The 19,302-nt window shown below is 51.3% G+C and overlaps 2 protein-coding genes across 2 annotated transcripts; one reads left to right on the top strand and one right to left on the bottom strand.

The window, feature by feature from the left end:
- The first annotated feature begins 773 nt into the window (after positions 1–773).
- TPI1 (triosephosphate isomerase 1) lies at positions 774–4,566 on the top strand. Its single transcript, XM_035028336.1, has 7 exons — positions 774–1,014; positions 2,225–2,348; positions 2,462–2,546; positions 2,621–2,753; positions 3,054–3,139; positions 3,788–3,875; positions 3,966–4,566. Exons 1-7 carry the CDS (start codon positions 789–791, stop codon positions 4,082–4,084), a joined length of 861 nt encoding a protein of 286 aa, XP_034884227.1. The 5' UTR covers positions 774–788; the 3' UTR covers positions 4,085–4,566.
- A 102-nt stretch (positions 4,567–4,668) lies between these two features.
- On the bottom strand, positions 4,669–7,093 carry SPSB2 (splA/ryanodine receptor domain and SOCS box containing 2). Its single transcript, XM_035028335.1, has 3 exons — positions 7,005–7,093; positions 5,999–6,742; positions 4,669–5,050 (listed from the first exon to the last, which is right to left on the bottom strand). Exons 2-3 carry the CDS (start codon positions 6,660–6,662, stop codon positions 4,923–4,925), a joined length of 792 nt encoding a protein of 263 aa, XP_034884226.1. The 5' UTR covers positions 6,663–6,742; positions 7,005–7,093; the 3' UTR covers positions 4,669–4,922.
- Positions 7,094–19,302: the final 12,209 nt, after the last annotated feature.

Raw genomic sequence — 19,302 nt, 5'->3', positions numbered from 1 at the left:
TTCTCTACTTTCACCAGTTGTAGAGCTCTTGGGAAATGGGCTGTGAGATGAGGTGGGGCCAGCACTGGGGCAGTAGAAAAAAGCTGAAGGGTGGGGGCTGTCAGACCAGGGGCAGTGGAGTAGGGTGACACAGAGCAAAGATGGGGGTGGAGAACTCTGTCTTCCCTGCAGCAGTCGCCCCGGAGGGGTCCCAAGGGGGTATTTCCCAACTGTCTCGGGTGCCCTAGGCCCTGCAGCCACCCTCTCGGGTGGGCCAGCTGGAGCGGAGAGTGGGACACCCCGGGGCGGGGGGCGTGCGGGGGGTCCGAACTGCCTGCACAGTTCGAGCCAGTGCGGGCCGTCCTCCCCCTCTGAACCCTGCGACCGGCCCGTAACTGTGGGACCGCCCTCCCCCGGTAGGTCAAAGGTGCCCGCCCGGCAGTCAGGGATGCAGCTGCTCCGACGGGGGAAGGGAGGTCCTTTTCTCAGCTGGAGATGCCCCCTCAGAGCTCCCTCGGTCCCGTGCCATCTCAGGCCACGCAGTCGGAGCCCAAGCTCCCCTTGGAAGTACCCCTGGCCCTCTGGGGGTCTGTGGTCGTGAAGTGGGGCTCCCCTGAGTGCGGGTTCTCGCCCCCTCCCAAAAGCCAGGCCATGGGGCCGAAGCGCCTGAGCCCTGGACGCCCCTGGAACGTTGCTACAATCGCGGGGGTCACGTCAGAGCATTGCTGCAGCGGCGGCGGGCGGGAGCGCCGGGCGGGGCTGCCAGGCGGGCGGCGGGCGGGGCTGCCAGGCGGGGGGCCGGGCTAACCATGGCCGAGGGCGGGGAGGAGGCGGAGTTCTGCCTCACCGCGCTCTACATAAGCGGCCAGTGGCAGCGGCTGCGCGGTGCGTCTGACCTTCAGTGTGTCGGCTCCAGCGCCATGGCGCCCTCCAGGAAGTTCTTCGTCGGGGGAAACTGGAAGATGAACGGGCGGAAGAAGAACCTGGGGGAACTCATCACCACTCTGAACGCGGCCAAGGTGCCGGCCGACACCGGTAAGCCCTCGCGGGGCCGGGGCCGGGGCCGCGGCCGGGGGTGGGGGGAGGTCGGGCGTGGCGGCGCCCTCTCCCGAGCCCTCTTAGCCGGGCGTCCGCGCGGACCTGGATGCAGGGCTGGGCACGAGGGCTGCTGGGGTTCGGGACTTTGACCCCGCCGCGCCGGGGCCTCGCAGCCGCAATACCCGGGGTGTGTCGGGGGGGGAAGGCGGGGCCACATGTAATGGTGCCCTCCGGCCATGGGGCGGGGGAGGATTTCTTGGGTCACCGTGGGCGAAGATGGCCCCGGGGCACGGACCGGGGCCGCACCCGACAGGAGCCGGGCATGGGAGCGGAGCCCCTGCGGACGATCACGGGAGGCCGGCGACAGCCCCGGCGTGTGGGGGAGGAGGCTGAGCCTGCGTGCGGGGATCCAGCTACCTGCCCCCTCGGCCGTCTGCTCCGTGCGCCGCCGCACGTAGCCCGCGACTCCTCCCCGCGCCTCGCTGGGCGGGCCGAGTCCCCCAGCCGGGCGGCGGTGGTCTCCTGAGCTCCCCGGCTCTATCCTTTACCGTCGCCGGCCCGGATGGCGCCTGCCTTCCGACGAAGGGGCTGAGCAGGTGTCAAACAAGATGGTCTATTGGGGAATGAGGAGCTGCAGGCTGGAAACGGGAAAGCGCAAGGCTTCGTTGAGCTGGTCAGCTCCCTGCCACCCACAGGCAAAGAGTGCTGTCCTCTCCCCTTAACCCTCCCACCCCCCTAAATCACAGAAACACCGGCCTGATCCAAAGAGGCCCTGGTTTATTCCCCCAAAGACCCCAATACAAACCCCAGGAGTTGGCTCCTTCTGCTTTTGCTAAAAAGCCTTGCCTGGGGGTGGTAGGAATGGGCTATTTTAGAAAGGGAGGCGTTGTTGGCTCCAAGAGAATGCTGAGTCTAGGAGGTGCCCAGGCCCAGAATAGCCTGGGGAAATCAGAACCACAACTGTTAAAGAGCAGAGGGCAGGGCGAGGGCCATGGCCTCCCAGGGACACTTGGAAGGCTCAAGGAGTTGGGTACAGGCCCAGCCTGGGCTGGGAAGTGGACAAAGATGATCTTGCTGGAGTGAAAAGGGGTGGAAGGCAGAACTGAGAAATCAGGTGAAGGCGAGGGGACTCCAGAACACTGGAGGGAGTCTGGAGAATGACTTCCTTGTGACCTCATCCCCTTGCGCCATCATGTCTCCTCTCCAGAAGTGGTTTGTGCACCCCCCACCGCCTACATCGACTTTGCCCGGCAGAAGCTGGATGCCAAGATTGCTGTGGCCGCGCAGAACTGCTACAAAGTGACGAATGGGGCCTTTACTGGGGAGATCAGGTGAGATGCAGGCAGGAGGGGTGCGCGTGGGGACCCTGCCCTCGCTTCCCTCATTGAGGGGAAAGTCACAGGGTGGGCTCTCTGCTGAAGCCTGGCTTTCTCTCATCCTTTAGCCCTGGCATGATCAAAGACTGTGGAGCCACATGGGTAGTCCTGGGGCACTCAGAAAGAAGGCATGTCTTTGGAGAGTCAGATGAGGTTAGTAACCAGGAGGGGAGGTAAATGCTGCCTTACTCCAAGAGGGGTGGCTCACCAAATCTGTTCGTCCACAGCTGATTGGACAGAAAGTGGCCCATGCCCTGGCAGAGGGACTTGGAGTAATCGCCTGCATTGGGGAGAAGCTAGATGAGAGGGAAGCTGGCATCACTGAGAAGGTTGTTTTCGAGCAAACCAAGGTCATCGCAGGTAACTCTGGAGAAGGGGACCTTTGAGCCTGGCCAGGGCTACGGGGGCACAGAGGGTGGGGTCAGATGCCCTGCAGCCTGACTTGATCCCCATCCTGTGCTGATACAGGAAAGGAAGGGGGAGGGGGAGGACCCTTGCATCCTTCATATCACATCTGTTCCTGCCCAGATGGTATAGATGCCACTTGGAGTTCCTCCCACAGCCACCAGGGGGCATTAGGCCACCATCGTTCTTCATTCCGTGGGCAATGGGCTGGCTAGCTCCTCCTAGTTCACCATTCATCTGTGATCTGTCCCACAGATAATGTGAAGGACTGGAGCAAGGTTGTCCTGGCCTATGAGCCTGTATGGGCCATTGGGACTGGCAAGACTGCAACACCCCAACAGGTAACCGAGCCCAGGAGCTCTGCCTCTCCCCTACCTGCCTCGGTAGGACTGGACTGCAACACAGATCATCTGAGCCAACCCCTAATTTTAAAGACCGGAGCCCCCAGGGCACCTGTCTGGCTCAGTAGGTAGAGCATGTGACTCTTGATCTTGGGGTCGGGAGTCCGAGCCCCATGTTGGGTGTAGAGATTACTTTAAGATAAAAAATAAAATACCTAAAAACAATAATAATAATATAGTGGTCAGCCTGCAGCGGGGCGAGGGCCATGGCCACGCCCACCACGGCGTGGGTCCCCTTCTGTTCCCGGGGCCAGCTGATCACCCAGGCATGCAGTGACCTATAATCAGTGACCCCCCTGATTGTAGCAACGTTCCAGGGGCGTCTGGGGGCTCAGGCGCTTCGGCCTCATTGCCTGGCTTTGGGAGGGGGCGAGAACCCGCACTCAGGGGAGCCCCATGCACAAGGAGAGTGACTTGTCCAAGGACATCCATTCCAGGGTCTAGATGGGACTGGAGCTATGGTATTCTGACTCAGATCTCAGGGTTCTTGCCCCAAAACCACACTGCCTCTCTTCACTGGGGCCCAGGGTCTTTTAGCCTTTGAGTGAGAGAGGCAGGAAAAGGCTTACTTCATCTGGCTTCTTCTAGGCCCAGGAAGTACACGAGAAGCTCCGGGGATGGCTTAAGTCCAACGTCTCTGACGCGGTGGCTCAGAGCACCCGTATCATTTATGGAGGTAAGTGGGTTTGGCTCCCGCCTGAGATAGGGGTGGACTCGGCCCTCCTATCCCATCCCTGCCCATTTCCTCTCTCTCCTCCCTTCCCAGGTTCTGTGACTGGAGCAACCTGCAAGGAGCTGGCAAGCCAGCCTGATGTGGATGGCTTCCTCGTGGGCGGGGCTTCTCTCAAGCCCGAGTTTGTGGAGATCATCAATGCCAAACAATAAGCCCGTCCATCTCCCCTGTTCTTCCTAAGTCAGGGACTAGTAGCTCAGAAGCTCAGTAACTGTGTTCCCCTCCACCCCCTACCCCGCACTTGCTTCTGATGGTGTCACCTGCCCCCTTTGTGGCCAAAGTATACGTCTTCCTCACCGTTTACACCTTGCCCTGTAATGTTGGGACCAGGCCCATCCCTTCTCTACAGAACTGTAATGGTCAGAACGAAACATGTCACCAAGGTGGCTTCTCCTTGGCTGAGAGGCAGAAGGGGTGGAATTTGCTCGTGAGCCCCCTCAGCGTCCCCAGTGAGGGCAGGAGAGAAGCCATCCTCTTCTCCCATCTCACTCCCTGAGGCCGGGGGCTGAGAGAAAACCCTGTCCTCCCCTCAGAGGCCAGAGGGGCTGCTTTCTCCCATGGTACCAGCGCCCATGTGTGGTGTGTGTGTGTGAGCAATCCCGCGTGTGGGGGGAAATAAACACCTGGCACTGAGCCTTGTGGCGTGTCCTCCTTCGCTGTACTTGCCCATATCCTCTTTGTCCTTTTTGAGGCAGCCCCAGGACACTTGCACAGAAAAATAGCACAAACAGGTTTCTACAATAGCACATCTCTTACTGTTTTTACTTGAAAAAATGTCTTGCGTACCAGGCGGCCATAGCCTCGAATAGGGGCTCCCTCCTGCCCCCCACTCTGGGCGGCTCGGGGGCTGTTGGATCCCCAGAGCCTGGGTTGGGGTAGGGGCCCCGCCTCCCTGGCTTTAAGCAGCTGGTCCAGGCTGGCGGTGGCTCCTCCCCAGCCCCCAGGGGAGCGGTGGCCTTGAGGCCCCAGCACCATCTGCCTTCACAGGAGTCACTGGTAGAGCAGGTAACGCTTCATGGCGGGGGGCAAGGGGAGAGCAGACACCTGGCCAAGCCGGGTATCCCCCAGGGCGTGGCGCACACACAGGCGGCTCAGGTGCAGAAGGGAGTGTGGCTCCGCTGGCGGGGAGAGAAGGAGGGGAAGGTAAGTTGGGGTGCAGCCACCAGCCAGACCTCCTCACACTACAGGGTCCTGCCCGAGTTCCCTTCTGCTTTCCTGCTCTGAGTCTTGGTTGAGGGGGAGATCTAAGGCACCCTGAAGCTCTGCACCTGTTCTTGCGGTGGGAGGCGTCACAGATTGCACACATCCCCAGTCCGCTGGGGGTGAAGCTCTAGCTAAGGCTCCCCACTAAGCAACAGGCCAAGGAAGCTTGGACTGCGGCAGAGCTAGTCCAGGCTTTGATTCCATAGAGCCTTGGAGCTGGGGGGCTGATGAGGTGAAAGGAATGATGGTGCTCCTCATTCAAATAGCTCACCACGGAGGAGGGAAGGAGAGGTACCCACCCTCTGCTGAAGACTGCAACTGCAGGGCACAGTGAAGTTCCATCAGTCCGGAGCCCTGGCCCCATCCTTTCTAGAAGAGGCCCCACCCGAAGGCCCTGCCTCCTTGCCTACTCTCCTTCCAGATGCCCAGGGCCTCAAAGGCCCCTTCCTGGGGTCCAAGGACGGAAGTAGCACAGACAGGTCAGAGCCCAGGGGATCTGGTCCACACCCTGGGTGCTTGGCACTGCCCATCCTCTTCCTACACCTCGCCCAGTACCCATTTAACCCTGTGCCATCTCTTGCTCCAGGAGCTGATACCTGCTGTAAAAGCCCTCATCCCTGGAGTGCCTCCCTCTAAGTAGCAAATGGCTTTTCCGAGCCTCACTCTCGTCTCCACTGCTGCTGGGAAGATAGTTAAGTAACAGCTGTGAAGCCCTTTCGCCGTTCCCCGCACTGAATAGAAGTAGGAGGCAGGTGACCTGAAGGCCCATTCCCTCTGCTCTTATAAGGTGTCGAGCGAGCTTCCATCCCAAACCACAGCCACCAGTAACAGAACATTCTCCCCACACCTGCCCCACGGCTCACCTCTCCTTCCGCCCAGGTAGCTGATGCGGACCTGGCACTGGCCCCAGACAGCGCTTACTGCCGGATACAGGGTCCTGCCCTTCAGTCCGCGGAAGGCTGGCCCCAGGTAGGTGCCCCCGATAGCGTAGCCTAGAGTTCCCTCCTCCATGTCCAGAACCACCAGCAGCCTCTCCGGCACCTCCAGCTGCTCACCATGAGGTCTGGCTGGATACTGGGGGGCCCCGGGCCCCTTGCTCTGATGATACAGCTTCCCCCGCCCAATGTCCCAGCCCCACGACTCGCTGTTGCTGCCCAGCAGCGCCGCATAGTGGTCAGCCTGCAGCGGGGCGAGGGCCGTGGCCACGCCCACCACGGCGTGGGTCCCCCTCTGTTCCCGGGGCCAGCTGATCTCCCAGGCGTGCAGGCCCCTCGAGTAGCCTTTCTTACCCCGGGCCCCGTCAGTGCTCTGGGCCACGGGCCGCCGCTCAAAGCATAACCCCCCTTCCTTGACCTCGATGTTCTCTGAGCAGTCCTTGGGGTTCCAGCCGTGCCGCTGTTGGGCTCCCAGATCAGGACGGGGAGCAGACAGTAGCTCCTCCAAGCCCTCGGGACAAGAGAGGTCAGGGTACAGGGTCTGTGGGGTGGGGGTGCTGCTGCTGCCCCCTGCCAGGGCCGTCTGGCCCATGGAGGTGAGGAGCTGAAGGAATCCCCGAGTCTTGCTGGGGCGCCTCTCTTCTCAAAGTTGAGCTCCGGCTCGGGATTGACCTAGAGAGGAGTTGGGAGAAAAGAGGGTTTCAAGTGCGGGATCCTGGCGGCGGGTCCTCGCCCAGGCGCCCCCATCCTTTCACGCATGTTTGCCCACCACTTCTCCCCTCCCCTCCCTCTTGGCTCCCCGAAAGCTCTTAGGCCCATCACCTTGCCCTCGCCCATCTGTCCCGGTCTCCCGAGACTCTCACGAGTTCGCCCCCTTTGGACCTCTCCAGGCCATCCCCTTTCCCCACCCCGTGCCCCGTCACCGCTCCCGAACCTCGCTTGGCTTCCCAGGCCCGGAGGTCACCGGCCCTCAGCAGGAGCTCAGCCGAGGGTAGCCGAGCCGCGCCGGGCGCAGACTGCCGGCAGCTTCCGCCTCCAGCACCTCCCCCGGTCTCGCCCCGCCCCGGGCCCCGCCCCCACGGGGGCCCGCCGGGGCGGTTAACCCTCTCGTCGCCGCCCTAGGTCGCGCCCCGCCCCGTGGCCACGCCCCCACGGGGGGCTCCTCGCGGGCGGTTAACACCCCAGTCCGATCGCTGCTGTGGAGGGCACGCCCCGCCCCGAAGACCCGCCCCCCTAGAGCCCATTCCCGGACGGTTAACCTGTGGCCCCCGACTCGAGGTCTCAGCCCCGCGTGGGGGCCCTCCCGGCTGGTTAACCCTTCTTGACGGCCACGGAGTCTGCACCGGGCTGTTGAGGCTCAGAATGAACTCTTTGGTAGTATCACCTCTTTGGGATCCCAGGAAGTGTGTTCTCCATCGTCAAGACCTTTGAGCCGCTTGGGCAACCAACCCCTGAGCTCCTAGAGACGAAGGGCATGGGGTCAAGGAGGGGCTTCCACTGTGCTGAAATCTATCTCTATGTCCCTTTGATTCTGGGCGACTGTTTCTGGACTGGTCTCTTTCTGCCCCACTTGTGAGTCGGTCTGTTCTATGCCTGAGGTTCTGAACTCTGTTTTTGGAGGTAGGTGTCCTGAGGCTCCATGCTGTGCTAGTCTTCATCTTGGGTGTCAGTCCATTCCCGAGCCGTTGGTCTCATATGGTGGAGTACAGTGGTTAGACTTTGGTTGTGAGTGAAGCTCTATGACCTTGGGGGAGGGTTCGACAAACTTCTCTAAACCTGTTTTCTCTCTTTTTTTTTAAGAGTTATTTATTTATTTTAGAGAGAGACGGGGAGAGGGGCAAAGGGTGAGGGAGAGAACCTCAACCCTGCTGAGCACAGACACTGCCCCCGGACTGGGGGCTCCAACCTAGGACCCTGAGATGATGACCTGAGCCAAAATCAAGAGTCAGACGCTCAACCCACTGAGCCACTCAAGCGCCCCAAACCCATTTTCTTTTATGTAAAATGGGAATAATGATGGTACTTAACTCATAGGATTGTTGTGGAATTGAAATAATCTAGGTAAAGCACTTAGCACAGAGTCTGGTACCTATTATACAATCACTAAGCATAACTATTATTGTTAACATTTACTAGGTGTCCGTTCTATAGAAAGGCAATGTAATATAGTGATGAAGGATGTCAAATGTGGAGCCAGGCTAACTGGGTGTGAATACCTGAAGGCCAGTATGCGTGTGACCTTGAGCAAATTACTTAACTTCCCCAATACCTGTTTCTTCCTCTTTAAAGTGGAGATACTGTTGGGACCTACTGCATAGGATATAGTGAGGATTCAGTGAGGTTATATACACGTGAACTCAGAGCAGTTTCGGGTTCAAATTTAATCATTTGTGCTAACCACGGATGATACAACAGTGAATCCCCAAGGAGGTTACGAGGACATTTATAAAACAGTTTATCATGTAGTAGATGAAATTATGGAGAGATAAAGAAAGTCTTATGGGAGTCAAAAGAATGGGACTCCTAACCAGGGATCAAGCAGTTAGGCAGGTGTCCTGGAGGAGGTAACACTGGGCTGAATCTTAAAGAATGATTAGGAATTGGCCTGTGAGGTAGTTCTGCAGGATGGGGGTTGGGGTAGGGTTGCTACATGAAGAAAACATTCCAGACGGTGGAGTCAGCATGAAAAAAGGCAGAAGCAGGAGCTGGGTTTGGGGAAGTTTGAAGACTTCAGGGTTCCTGCAGCTAGAAAGGAAGCACGAGAGACAAGCCTAGAGAAGTGAGTTCTAGATGACAGTGGCCTTGTTGGCCAAGTTAAGGAATGCAGATGTTCTCCTGTAGGACAGGCCAGTAATGGGGAGACACATACGAAGGAAACAGGAGAGAAACATGGTCAGATACTCATCTCAGAAAAACCACCCTGGGGGTACCTGGCTGGCTCAGTCGGTAGAGCATGCGACACTTGATCTGGGAATCATGAGTTAGAGATCCACGTTGGGTGTAGAGATTATTTAAAAAAAAAGAAAATTGGAAATACCATCCTGGCACAACAACATCAAGGAGGTTTCAAGGGGAATAGGACTAGAAGCAAAGAGACTTATTACAGCAGCCCGAGGGACCAGTGTCAAGAGCCTGAAATAAGGAAGAAAAAAATTCAAGAAACGCTGATGAAACTGCAAGATATGGTGACTGATTAGAGGCTGAGGTGACAGAAAAGGAGGTTTAGCCTGGAACACTGTTGGAAGGTGCTATGTTAATGACGATGGAGGTGACAGAAAGACAAGCCACTGGAAAGGGGCAGGGGAGTGGGGGAGGGATGGTGAATTCACTTTAGGACATGTTTTTGAGGTGCCTGAGCAACAACCTGATGAAATCATCGAGAACACACATGAAAATTGCAGGTCTGCGGGGGTAGTAAGAGGCCTGGGCTGGAGATAGAAATTTGGGAAGTGTGACATTCTTTAGTCAGAAGCTGAACTATGAGAATCAGAGAGAGCGTGTAGAATAAGAAGTTAAGGAGGACACAGTGAGCAGAAAATACAAGTTTGACTACTTAAGATTTTTTTGGTCATTGGCAACTTTGGTGGGAGAGCACATGTGGGTTGTGGGAGGTGGGAGTCTAGGCTAAAGGGGCTGAACTGGCAGTTTCTGTATGGCAGACACTATGCTACGAGCTTTACATTTTGGGACAATAGAGAGTTGGGAGAGATAAGGTGACAACCATGCTCATAGTCAAAATTACCCTTGAAAATCCTTTACTGACACTATCTATTAGATACAGCATATGTTTTGTGTAAATTACAATATGCAGCAGTATCATTCAATGATGGGTGAATAAAATTTCATAATTTTAATTGAAGACAAAGAAGAAAACATAACAAAAAGAAAGATGTAAGCCTTAAAACCTGTCATCCACCCAACCTGGATATTCTTTTTTTTTTTTTAATTTATTTTTTATTTATTAGAGAGAGAGCATGAGCGGGAGGAGGGAGAAGCAGAGGGAGAAGCAGACTCCCCGCTGAGCAGGGAGCCCGATGTGGGACTCGATCCTGGCACTCCAGGATCATGACCTGAGCCGAAGGCAGTCGCTTAAACAACTGAGCCACCCACGCACCCCCCAACCTGGACATTCTTGCCAGTGTGACAACAAAAATGACATCATGACTGTAGATAGTGGCCTATGATGAATATTAGTGCAGGAGCTGTATGATAACCGAGTGGGTGAAGGCTTAGGGGACAAAGAGCAAGCCTCAGCCATGGCCAACTCTAGTTCAAGATTGAGAAGTGCACCTGCCCAGCTGCTGGTTGTTTAAAACATGGTATTCACCAGTTGTTACCACTAAATCTTGAACTGCTCAAACATTTGTTGATACTTGCTCAAATGTTACATAATGCTACAAGTAGTTTTATCTTACTACTTTTTGAGATGTAGCCACTATACAGTAAATTCATCTTAGATTGTTCAATGAATATTTACGTATGCTGTGTGATCATCACCAAAAAGATCCAGAACATTTCTAGCATCCCCAGAGGCTCCTTCTTGCCCTTTCCCTGACACTACATCCTTAACGGGAACTCCTATTTGACCTCTTGTCAGTATAGATTAGCTTTGCCTGTTCAATTTCATAGGATACCATACAGCATATATTCTTTTGTGCCTGACTTATTTTTCTCAGCATTAGGACTGTGAGTCATCTATCTTGTTGCATGAAATGGTAGCTCATTATTTTCATTGTTTTTTTTTTTATTTAAAGATTTTATTTATTTTTATTTGAGACAGAGAATGAGAGAGAGAGAGCACATGAGAGGGGGGAGGGTCAGAGGGAGGAGCAGACTTCCTGCAGAGCAGGGAGCCCGAAGCGGGACTCGATCCCGGGACTCCAGGATCATGACCCGAGCCGAAGGCAGTCGCTTAACCAACTGAGCCACCCAGGTGCCCCTATTTTCATTGTTTTACATTACTCCATTGTATGGACATACCACAATTTATTCTACTGTTGATGGCCATTTGAGTTGTTTTCGTTTGTTAGCTGTTATAGAGAAAGCTACTATGTACATACAGTATTATACAAGTCTTTTAGCAGACCTAGGCACGCATTTCTGTTGGGTGCATACTTATATGGAGAATTGCTGAGTTATAAAGATACAGTGTGAACCACATTTAATTTTCTGGTTTCTCTCCACGGAGAGATTGTATTCACAAATTAAGTCACTCAGGGGTGCCTGGGTGGCTCGGTCACTTAAGCATCCAACTCTTGATTTCAGCTCAGGTCTTTTTTTTTTTTAATTTATTGGCCGGGGGGAGGGGAGAGTACAGAGGGAGAAGCAAACTCCCCGCTGAGCAGAGAGCCCAACATGGGGCTTGATCCCCGGATCCTGAGATCATGACCTTAGCTGAAGGCAGACGCTTAACCAACTGAAACCCAGGCGCCCCTCAGCTCACATCTTGATCTCAGGGTTGTGAGTTCAACCCCAGCTCCATGTTGGGTGTGGAGCCTACTTAAAAAAAAAAAAAAGGAATTAAATCAGGTATTTCAGCATTTTTGCAGAAATGTTAACATATTTATGAAGATGTGATCTGGTCTTCCCTTCCAGTTTCTCACATCTTTGTATTCTGGGATGATTTTATCAGTTCCTCATCTTTTTTATTAGTGTTTCTCTGTGGCTCTCAAGAAGTTCTTCAATTTCTCCCACAAAGCCAACACGATCCACTTGCTAGGCCACTTGAACAAATGTGTTTCACTTCTTTGTTAACAGAAAACCCTTAAAATCCTAAACACATTCTTCTCCATATGCATGGACTGTTTTAAGCTTGATTGTTGCCATAACTATTCACTATAAGTGATGTAACTGGCAATACTGAACAATGTCCGACTCTTCCAACTCATTACCACATTTAGATTAGGGTCAGCACTCATGGCTCTGGGAGTCAGGGAGGAATCTCACTCAGCCTCCTGTATGTGGCTTGGAAACAGCAAATCCTGCTTAGGTCAGCAAAGTGAAGGACAGGGGTGATGTTGGGGAGAGGTAGCCTTGGATGTCTTTAGGAGCACATTCCTAAAGAGTGTGGTACTTCAGATGGTATTGCAGTCTGTGATCCACACTAAAGCCAAGGCCTTTCTGTGTGAGGTCCTACTTGACTTCTAGAATGTAGAACTATAAATCCCAATCGTGGAAAGTGCTGTATTCACCTAGCACTTTGCATTTAATTGCTGCAGTAAAAGCAGATTTTTTGTTTTTGTTTTTTGGGACACTGGCATTTGTATTCCCGTAGAACTTGTCTGGCTTTATTAAATACAGAGCTACACTGCCACCATGGAAGAGGAGAAGTGATCACAAGCTCATTAATTGTTTTCAATCCAGGGCCTTGCATTTCTAGTTTGGAAACATAAAAGCAGTTTGGCATTCTCCGCCCCGCCCCCCCCCCCCCCCCCAAGATACCAGCCTCATCATATTCTAGAAAATAGCCATTGGTCGATAACTGTTTTTAGTAGCTCTGGGTGGGTTTAACTCCCTGTTCTCCACAGATACAGGCCCACCAATGGTTTGCACATTTTAAAAGCTGAAGTGGTTTCTAAACGTTATGCCATCCTTGGCTGGTTTTGAAATCCTTCCATCTGAAGCTGTCTTCTCTGGCAGGAGGCTCGAACTCTGACTTGAGACCTAGAGTTTTTCTTTTTCCGCCATGTACTGCCATTGTTAGGCTCACATACCTGGTCCCTCTCTTCCAGGAGTAAGTTTTAGTGCTCTTTCGGTCTTCATTGAAGGTTTATGACATGTACTTTGCTGCCACTATAGCAGTTATCGGAGAAATTGATGACCCGGCTTCCCAAGTTTTTTGAATCTTGACTGCACCTGTGGATTTTCTTTTTTTCTTTTTTTAAAGATTTTAATTTATTTGACAGGGCGCGCGCGCGACAGAGCGAGCACAAGCAGGGGAAGCAGCAGAGGGAGAGAGAGAAGCAGGCTCCCCACTGAGCAGGAAGTCCCGTGGGCTGATCCCAGGACCCTGGGAGACACTTAGCCGACTGAGCCACCCAGGCGCCCTGCACCTGTGGATTTCTTGAGGTCCTATTTATATGCCACGTTGGAGGCGGACATACCACCCCTTGATAAAATGGGTGGATTGCCTTCACATGGGTCGTGTTACACAAGAGGCATCTGGAACTCTAGAACCTAGTTTTAAAAACACAGTGTTAGAATCGCAGTCAGCCTCGTAAGATACAAGGCACTGAGAGGCCGAGAACTGGAGCCAAAGGGGACCTGCTCTAGTCTCCCGTCTGACACTCGCACGGAATGGTGGCTGGCAACCTTCTGCCCTATTTAACAAGTTCACGTTAAGTGCGTCTACGACGAAACTCCCACTGTATCTCATTAAGTCCTCCAGACCAAGATATCCCAATTTTTACAGATTCATAAACCGCGGCCGCCCAAGACTACAGAGCTGGTAAAGGGCAAAATCAGGACTTAAAAACGAGAGGCCAGGGGCGCCTGGGTGGCTCAGTCGTTAAGCGACTGCCTTCGGCTCAGGTCATGATCCCAGGGTCCTGGGATCGAGCCCCGCATCGGGCTCCCTGCTCTGCAGGAAGCCTGCTTCTCCCTCTCCCACTCCCCCTGCTTGGGTTCCCTCTCTTGCTGTTTCTCTAGCAAACAAATAAATAAAATCTTTAAAAAAAAAAGAGAGAAGCCACTCGCAAAACACAAGGGCGGCGACGAAATGGCGACTGCAGAAACTCGGCCCGCCTGGGCGACACGCCCCGCCCCGCGCAGCCGCCCCGGGCGCTCGTTTCGTCACCCGGGCAGAGCCCGCGGCGGGCGGGGACGCGGACACGCGGCCGCGCCGCGGTCACGTGCCCGGTCACGTGAGCGGGCGCGCGGGGGTAGCGGGGGAGCCCGGCGGCCTGAGCCGGGCCTCGCGCGCCCCCCAGCGGCCGCATTCGTGGCCGGGGGCTGCTCGCAGCCGGTCCCACCCGCGGGCCACCTCCGAGGCAGGAGCCCTCAAGCTAGGGCCCACCCCTGCACGGCAGCTCCCGCCCCCGCCAACCGCCTTCCGGCGCGTCTGGAACGTTCTGCGCCGGAACAAAGGCCCCAGGGCGGAAGCGAGGGTCCGAAGCTGAAAGACGTGCTTGGAGGCGAGGGCCTCTTAACCCGGTTGCCGAGGGGCGGTTCTGGTCCAGGGCTCTAGAAGGGAGTGGAAGGGACTAGTGCTTCTGCCAGTTTCCGAATCCAGGCTTACATCCCCAGTTTCTTTACATGTAAAGGGTCCCCTTCGTCCGTGCCTCAAAAAGTTTGCCTTGCTTCCCCATCTGTTTTCTTCCGCTATCAGGGTGGAGGTCTAGGGACCCTCTGCAGGAAGAGAATCTTTTTGTTCGCCTTGGAGGAGGGAGGCCGGAAGTAGGAGACACCCCTGTTATGTCAGGAACTAGTATAAAGGAGCGCACACACCTATTATAATAACCACAACCCCTTTAGCTCTGCAAACCTCACCTACATTAGTCATCAAATGTCTTGCTTGCCAAATCTAATACGCTTTTGTTTATCCTTGCTAATTTTTAAAAAGACGGACTCGAGTTTTTCCAGTTTTTCTGTCCACCTTTATTTCCTTCAGGGCCTCCACTCCTTCTAGTGAATCCTAATGAGGTATCTCCCTGGCTTATCCTCGGTTCCTTCCTCCTTAGTGATTCTCAAAGTGCAGGGAGGAGGGAAGGACGTTCTATCTAGATGGGCACATCCAAACCGAGGGGAGAGTGTCCCCGATTACTTTTTAAAAGCACATCTGAAGTTCATTCAGTTTTTGTTAAGCACTGACTATGTGGCATGCACTGTGCCAGGCTGTAGGAAGCGGCGTGAGACTCAAGGTCTGTCGGAGCTAGAAGAAGCCAACATAGGAGTCCTTGATGACATCTAGAAGGGAGCAAACCCGAGGATCCACAAATTCTTATACAAAGACAGACTGTGTTTACCGCTATCAGAGAAAGGCAGGGAACTGTAAGAGGGGATCCTAATTTAAATTCCAGATCAGGAAAGGCCGTTCTGAGGAAGTCACATTTAACTGAGGCCGGGATGATGAGCAGGGCTTCCACACAGAAGAGTGAGATCCCCCGAAGAAGGAAGGGGCTTCATGGTGGGAAGACTTTTGAAAAGAGGGCTATCTGGTCCAAGTGTGGCTCGGGGCCAATAGTGAAAGAGAGGTGTCATAAGAGATGGAGAGAAGTGGATGGGTCACATTCCTCCTTAGGAGGCCAGTGGGGAAAAGTGTTATTGAGGGAGAAAAAAATGACAAGGATGACCCCATGGTTTCTGGTTTGAACATCCGAATGGTGACATAGGGAGCACTAAAGAAAAGCAGAGTTAGGGGAAAAGATACAGGACTTGTTTTTGGATATGTTAAGTTTGAGATGTCTGTGAGTCACATAAATGGAGAAGTAGGAGGTTAGCTGTATGAGCCTGGCACTGAGAAAGAGTTCTTGGTTGAAAATAGAAATTTGGAATTCAGCAGAACAAGCACTGGGTATATGCTGAAGCTGGGGTGCACGGGCTTGTGAGAGCGGATAATTTTTCATGAATTCTGTAAGCCAGTTGTTAAAGGCAGCCATTTTTTTTTAATTGCTTAGACATAATTTAAATAAATTTTATTTTATTTCTTTAAGATTTTATTTATTTTTTTAAAGATTTTGTTTATTTATTTGACAGAGAGACAGCGAGAGAGGGAACACAAGCAGGGGGAGTGGGAGAGGGAGAAGCAGGCTTCCCGCTGAGCAGGGAGCCTGATGCGGGGCTCGATCCCAGGACCCTGGGATCATGACCTGAGCCGAAGGCAGACGCTTAACGACTGAGCCACCCAGGCGCCCCTAAGATTTTTTTTTTTTAAAGATTTTATTTATTTATTTGAGAGAGAGAATGAGATAGAGAGCATGAGAGGGGGGAGGGTCAGAGAGAGAGGCAGACTCCCTGCTGAGCAGGGAGCCCGACGTGGGACTCCAGGATCATGACCTGAGCCGAAGGCAGTCGCTTAACCAACTGAGCCACCCAGGCGCCCCTAAGATTTTATTTTTTAAGTAATCTCCACAACCAACATAAGGCTCGAATCCACAACCCCGACATCAAGAGTCGCACACTCTACCGACTGAGCCAGCCAGGCACCCCTAAATAAATTATAATTTTTAAAAATAAAAAATACAAGTCATCACTTTCTAATTATTTTTACTCTATTTTTAAATTAGCTTGCTGAGGACTGCCATAACAAAACACTGGGTATTTTAACAACAGAAATTCATTTTCTCACAGTTCTGGAGGCAAGAAGTCCAAGAGCAAGGTGTCAGTAGGTTTGGTTTCTTCGGAGGCCTTTCCTGCAGATGACTGCCTTCTCATTGTGTCCACATAGTCCTTCTCTCTATGCACTGCACTCCTGTGTCCAAATTTCCTCTTCCCAAACTGACACCAGTCAGACTGGATTTGGGCCCACCCTAATGGCCTCATTTTAACTTAATCATCACTTTAAAGGGCCTATTTCCAAATACAGTCACATTCTGAGGTACTGGGAGTTAAAGCTTCAAAATATGGATGGGAGGGGGGCAGATTCAGCCTCTAACAATTTTACTATTATCTATGCTCTTGAAGTTATTTACCTCTTGAAATCAGTCATGGCGGGAGTATTTATACCAGAGAAATCAGCAAATGGTAAAAATGAGGGCTTTTTGTTCTCCCTGGAGTGCCTGTTGTTCAACATTTGGAAGGCACACATCACAACTATATGGGTTACTTAGTCTCTAGAGTGTAATTTGAATCTGAAAAATGGGAAACATATATATGTATATGTATACATATGTATGTATATATATATATGGTGTATGGTGTATGATAAACTACATATAGCTCATATATATACATATATGTGTATATATATATAAAATCTGTATTTTCTGTTTTAAGAACTTACTATCTTCAAATTCACTGAATTCCTCCACTTCTCTGTTCAATAGACAGACTGTTGTATTATTAGAACTCATAAGGTAGCAGGATATGTGACATATAGAGAAAAATCAATAGTTATGACAGTGTGAGCTGAAATAGTGAGATATATATCATATGATATATATTAATGGAAAATATGTATAGTCCAGAAACAATATATATAACATATATATCATATATAACATAGATATATGATAAAGATGGCATTCCAAATCAGTAGGGAAAGATGGGATTAATCAATGACTGATGCTGAGAAATTTGGCTGCCCTTTTGGCAAAATGTTATATCCCTACCTTACATTCTACACAAAAATTATTACAGATGGGGCGCCTGGGTGGCTCAGATGGTTAAGCATCTGCCTTCGGCTCAGGTCATGATCCCAGGGTCCTGGGATCGAGTCCCGCATCGGGCTCCCTGCTAGGCAGGGAGCCTGCTTCTCCCTCTGCCTCTGCCTCCCTCTCTCTCTCTGACTCTCATGAATAAATAAATAAAACATTAAAAAAATTATTACAGATGAATTAAAGACTTCAAAAAATGTAAATACCGCCCTGCACTGGGCTCCCTGCTCAGCAGGGACCCTGTTTTTCCCTCTCCCCACCCCCTGCTCCTGCTCTCTCTTGCTAGCTCGCTCTCTCAAATAATTAAACAAAAATCTTTAAAAAATATAAATGCCAGAAGAATATACAAGAGAATATTTTCATAACCTGGGGGGTGAGAAAGGGTTTCCTAAACCAGACACACAATTCAGAAGCCTTACTGAAGAGATGGACAGTAAAGAGTACATACAAATATCAAATTTCTGTAAGGCAGCACTATAAACCAAGTATAAGGACAATTAGGAAAAGATTTTCAGCATGTAAAAAAGACAAAACACTGTGTAAAGTTTTAAAATATGCCCACAAATTCTCCATTCAAAAGGTGAAACCTAGTTCCCCTCCATCTGAGTGTGGGCGCCGGATTTAACATCTAGCTCCTAAAGAATAGAATAAAGTGGAAGGGGCACATGACTTTGGAGACTAAGTTCCAAAAGGCACAGTGGCTCGCTCTTGGTATCTTTCTTGGATTGCTTGCTGTCGGGGAAGCCAGCTGCCATATTGTGAAGACACTCAGGTGGCCCTATAGAAAAGCCCATATGGCAAGGAACTATCCTGCTAGCAGTCATAGCAGTGAGCCTTCTTGGAGGCAGTTTCCAGCCTCAGTCAAGCATTCAGATAACTGTAGCCCCTTCCAACAGCTGGAATAGACAGTTCTCCAAAGAGGATACACAAATGGCTAATAAACACATAAAAATGCTCAACATCTTTAGCCATCAGAGAAATGAAAATCAAAACCACAACAAAATACCACGTCACATCCGCTGGGATGGCTATAATCAAGAACACAGATAATAACAACTGTTAGCCAGGATGTGGCGAAATTAGAACTCTCAAACAATGCTGGTGGAAATGTCAAATAGTGCAACCACTTTGGAAAACAGTGTGGCAGTTCCTTAAAAGGTTAAATATAAAGTTACCATATGATACAGCAATTCCACTCCTTACAATTTCACTTATAAGGAAAAATTTGCAAATAAACTAAATTGAAATGTCTGAGGTCAGGTTGTAATTGTAATCGATTTTTTCAGTTTTTAAAGATTTTTTATTTTTAAGTAATCTCTACACCCAATGTGGGGCTCAAATTCACAACCCCAAGATCAAGAGTCACATGTTCCACTGACTGAGACAGCCAGGTGCCCCTGTAATAGATTTTTCAAATGAAAATAGTTTCCTTCTGAGAATTTGCATATATTGTTTTATTAGGCTCTTAGCAAAAGGCTTAATACATAGCAAGTGCTCAATATATATACTTGACTAAATGAATGAATATGTTGATACTGTAAATTTTTTAGAATGAAATCTCCATGTGGCAAAGGATCATGTCCTCCTTTGAAATCCTTTCATTATAGCACAGAATTCAATATATATTTTTAAAGATTTTATTTATTTATTTGAGAGAGAGAGAGACAGCAAGAGAGGGAACACAAGCAGGGGGAGTTGGAGAGGGAGAAGCAGACTCCCCATGGAGCAGGGAGCACGATGGGGGGCTCGATCCCAGGACCCTGGGATCATGACCTGAGCCAAAGGCAGATGCTTAACAACTGAGCCACCCAGGTGCCCCAAGAATTCAGTATTTTGATACTAAGAGTATTATTTTTGTATTGATATTAATTGGGTATGTAAGCAAGAGAAATGAAAACATATGGCCACACAAAAATTTGT

The sequence above is a fragment of the Mirounga leonina genome, unplaced genomic scaffold (genome assembly GCF_011800145.1).
Source record: "Mirounga leonina isolate KUSES-001 unplaced genomic scaffold, KU_Mleo_1.0 Mir_201, whole genome shotgun sequence".
In the NCBI taxonomy this organism is placed as follows: domain Eukaryota; kingdom Metazoa; phylum Chordata; class Mammalia; order Carnivora; family Phocidae; genus Mirounga; species Mirounga leonina.
Note: the sequence above shows the minus strand (reverse complement) of the source record. Positions and strands in the feature narration are given on the sequence as shown.

Bases quoted from the DNA above. Each gene is read 5' to 3' on its own strand.
- TPI1 (XM_035028336.1), top strand. From the start codon at position 789: ATGGCCGAGGGCGGGGAGGAGGCGGAGTTCTGCCTCACCGCGCTCTAC. The intron at 1,015-2,224 runs GTAAGCCCTCGC...TCTCCTCTCCAG, and splicing joins CAAGGTGCCGGCCGACACCG to AAGTGGTTTGTGCACCCCCC. The intron at 3,876-3,965 runs GTAAGTGGGTTT...CTCCCTTCCCAG, and splicing joins CACCCGTATCATTTATGGAG to GTTCTGTGACTGGAGCAACC.
- SPSB2 (XM_035028335.1), bottom strand. From the start codon at position 6,662: ATGGGCCAGACGGCCCTGGCAGGGGGCAGCAGCAGCACCCCCACCCCA. The intron at 5,051-5,998 runs GTGAGCCGTGGG...TCTCCCCGCCAG, and splicing joins CTACCTGGGCGGAAGGAGAG to CGGAGCCACACTCCCTTCTG.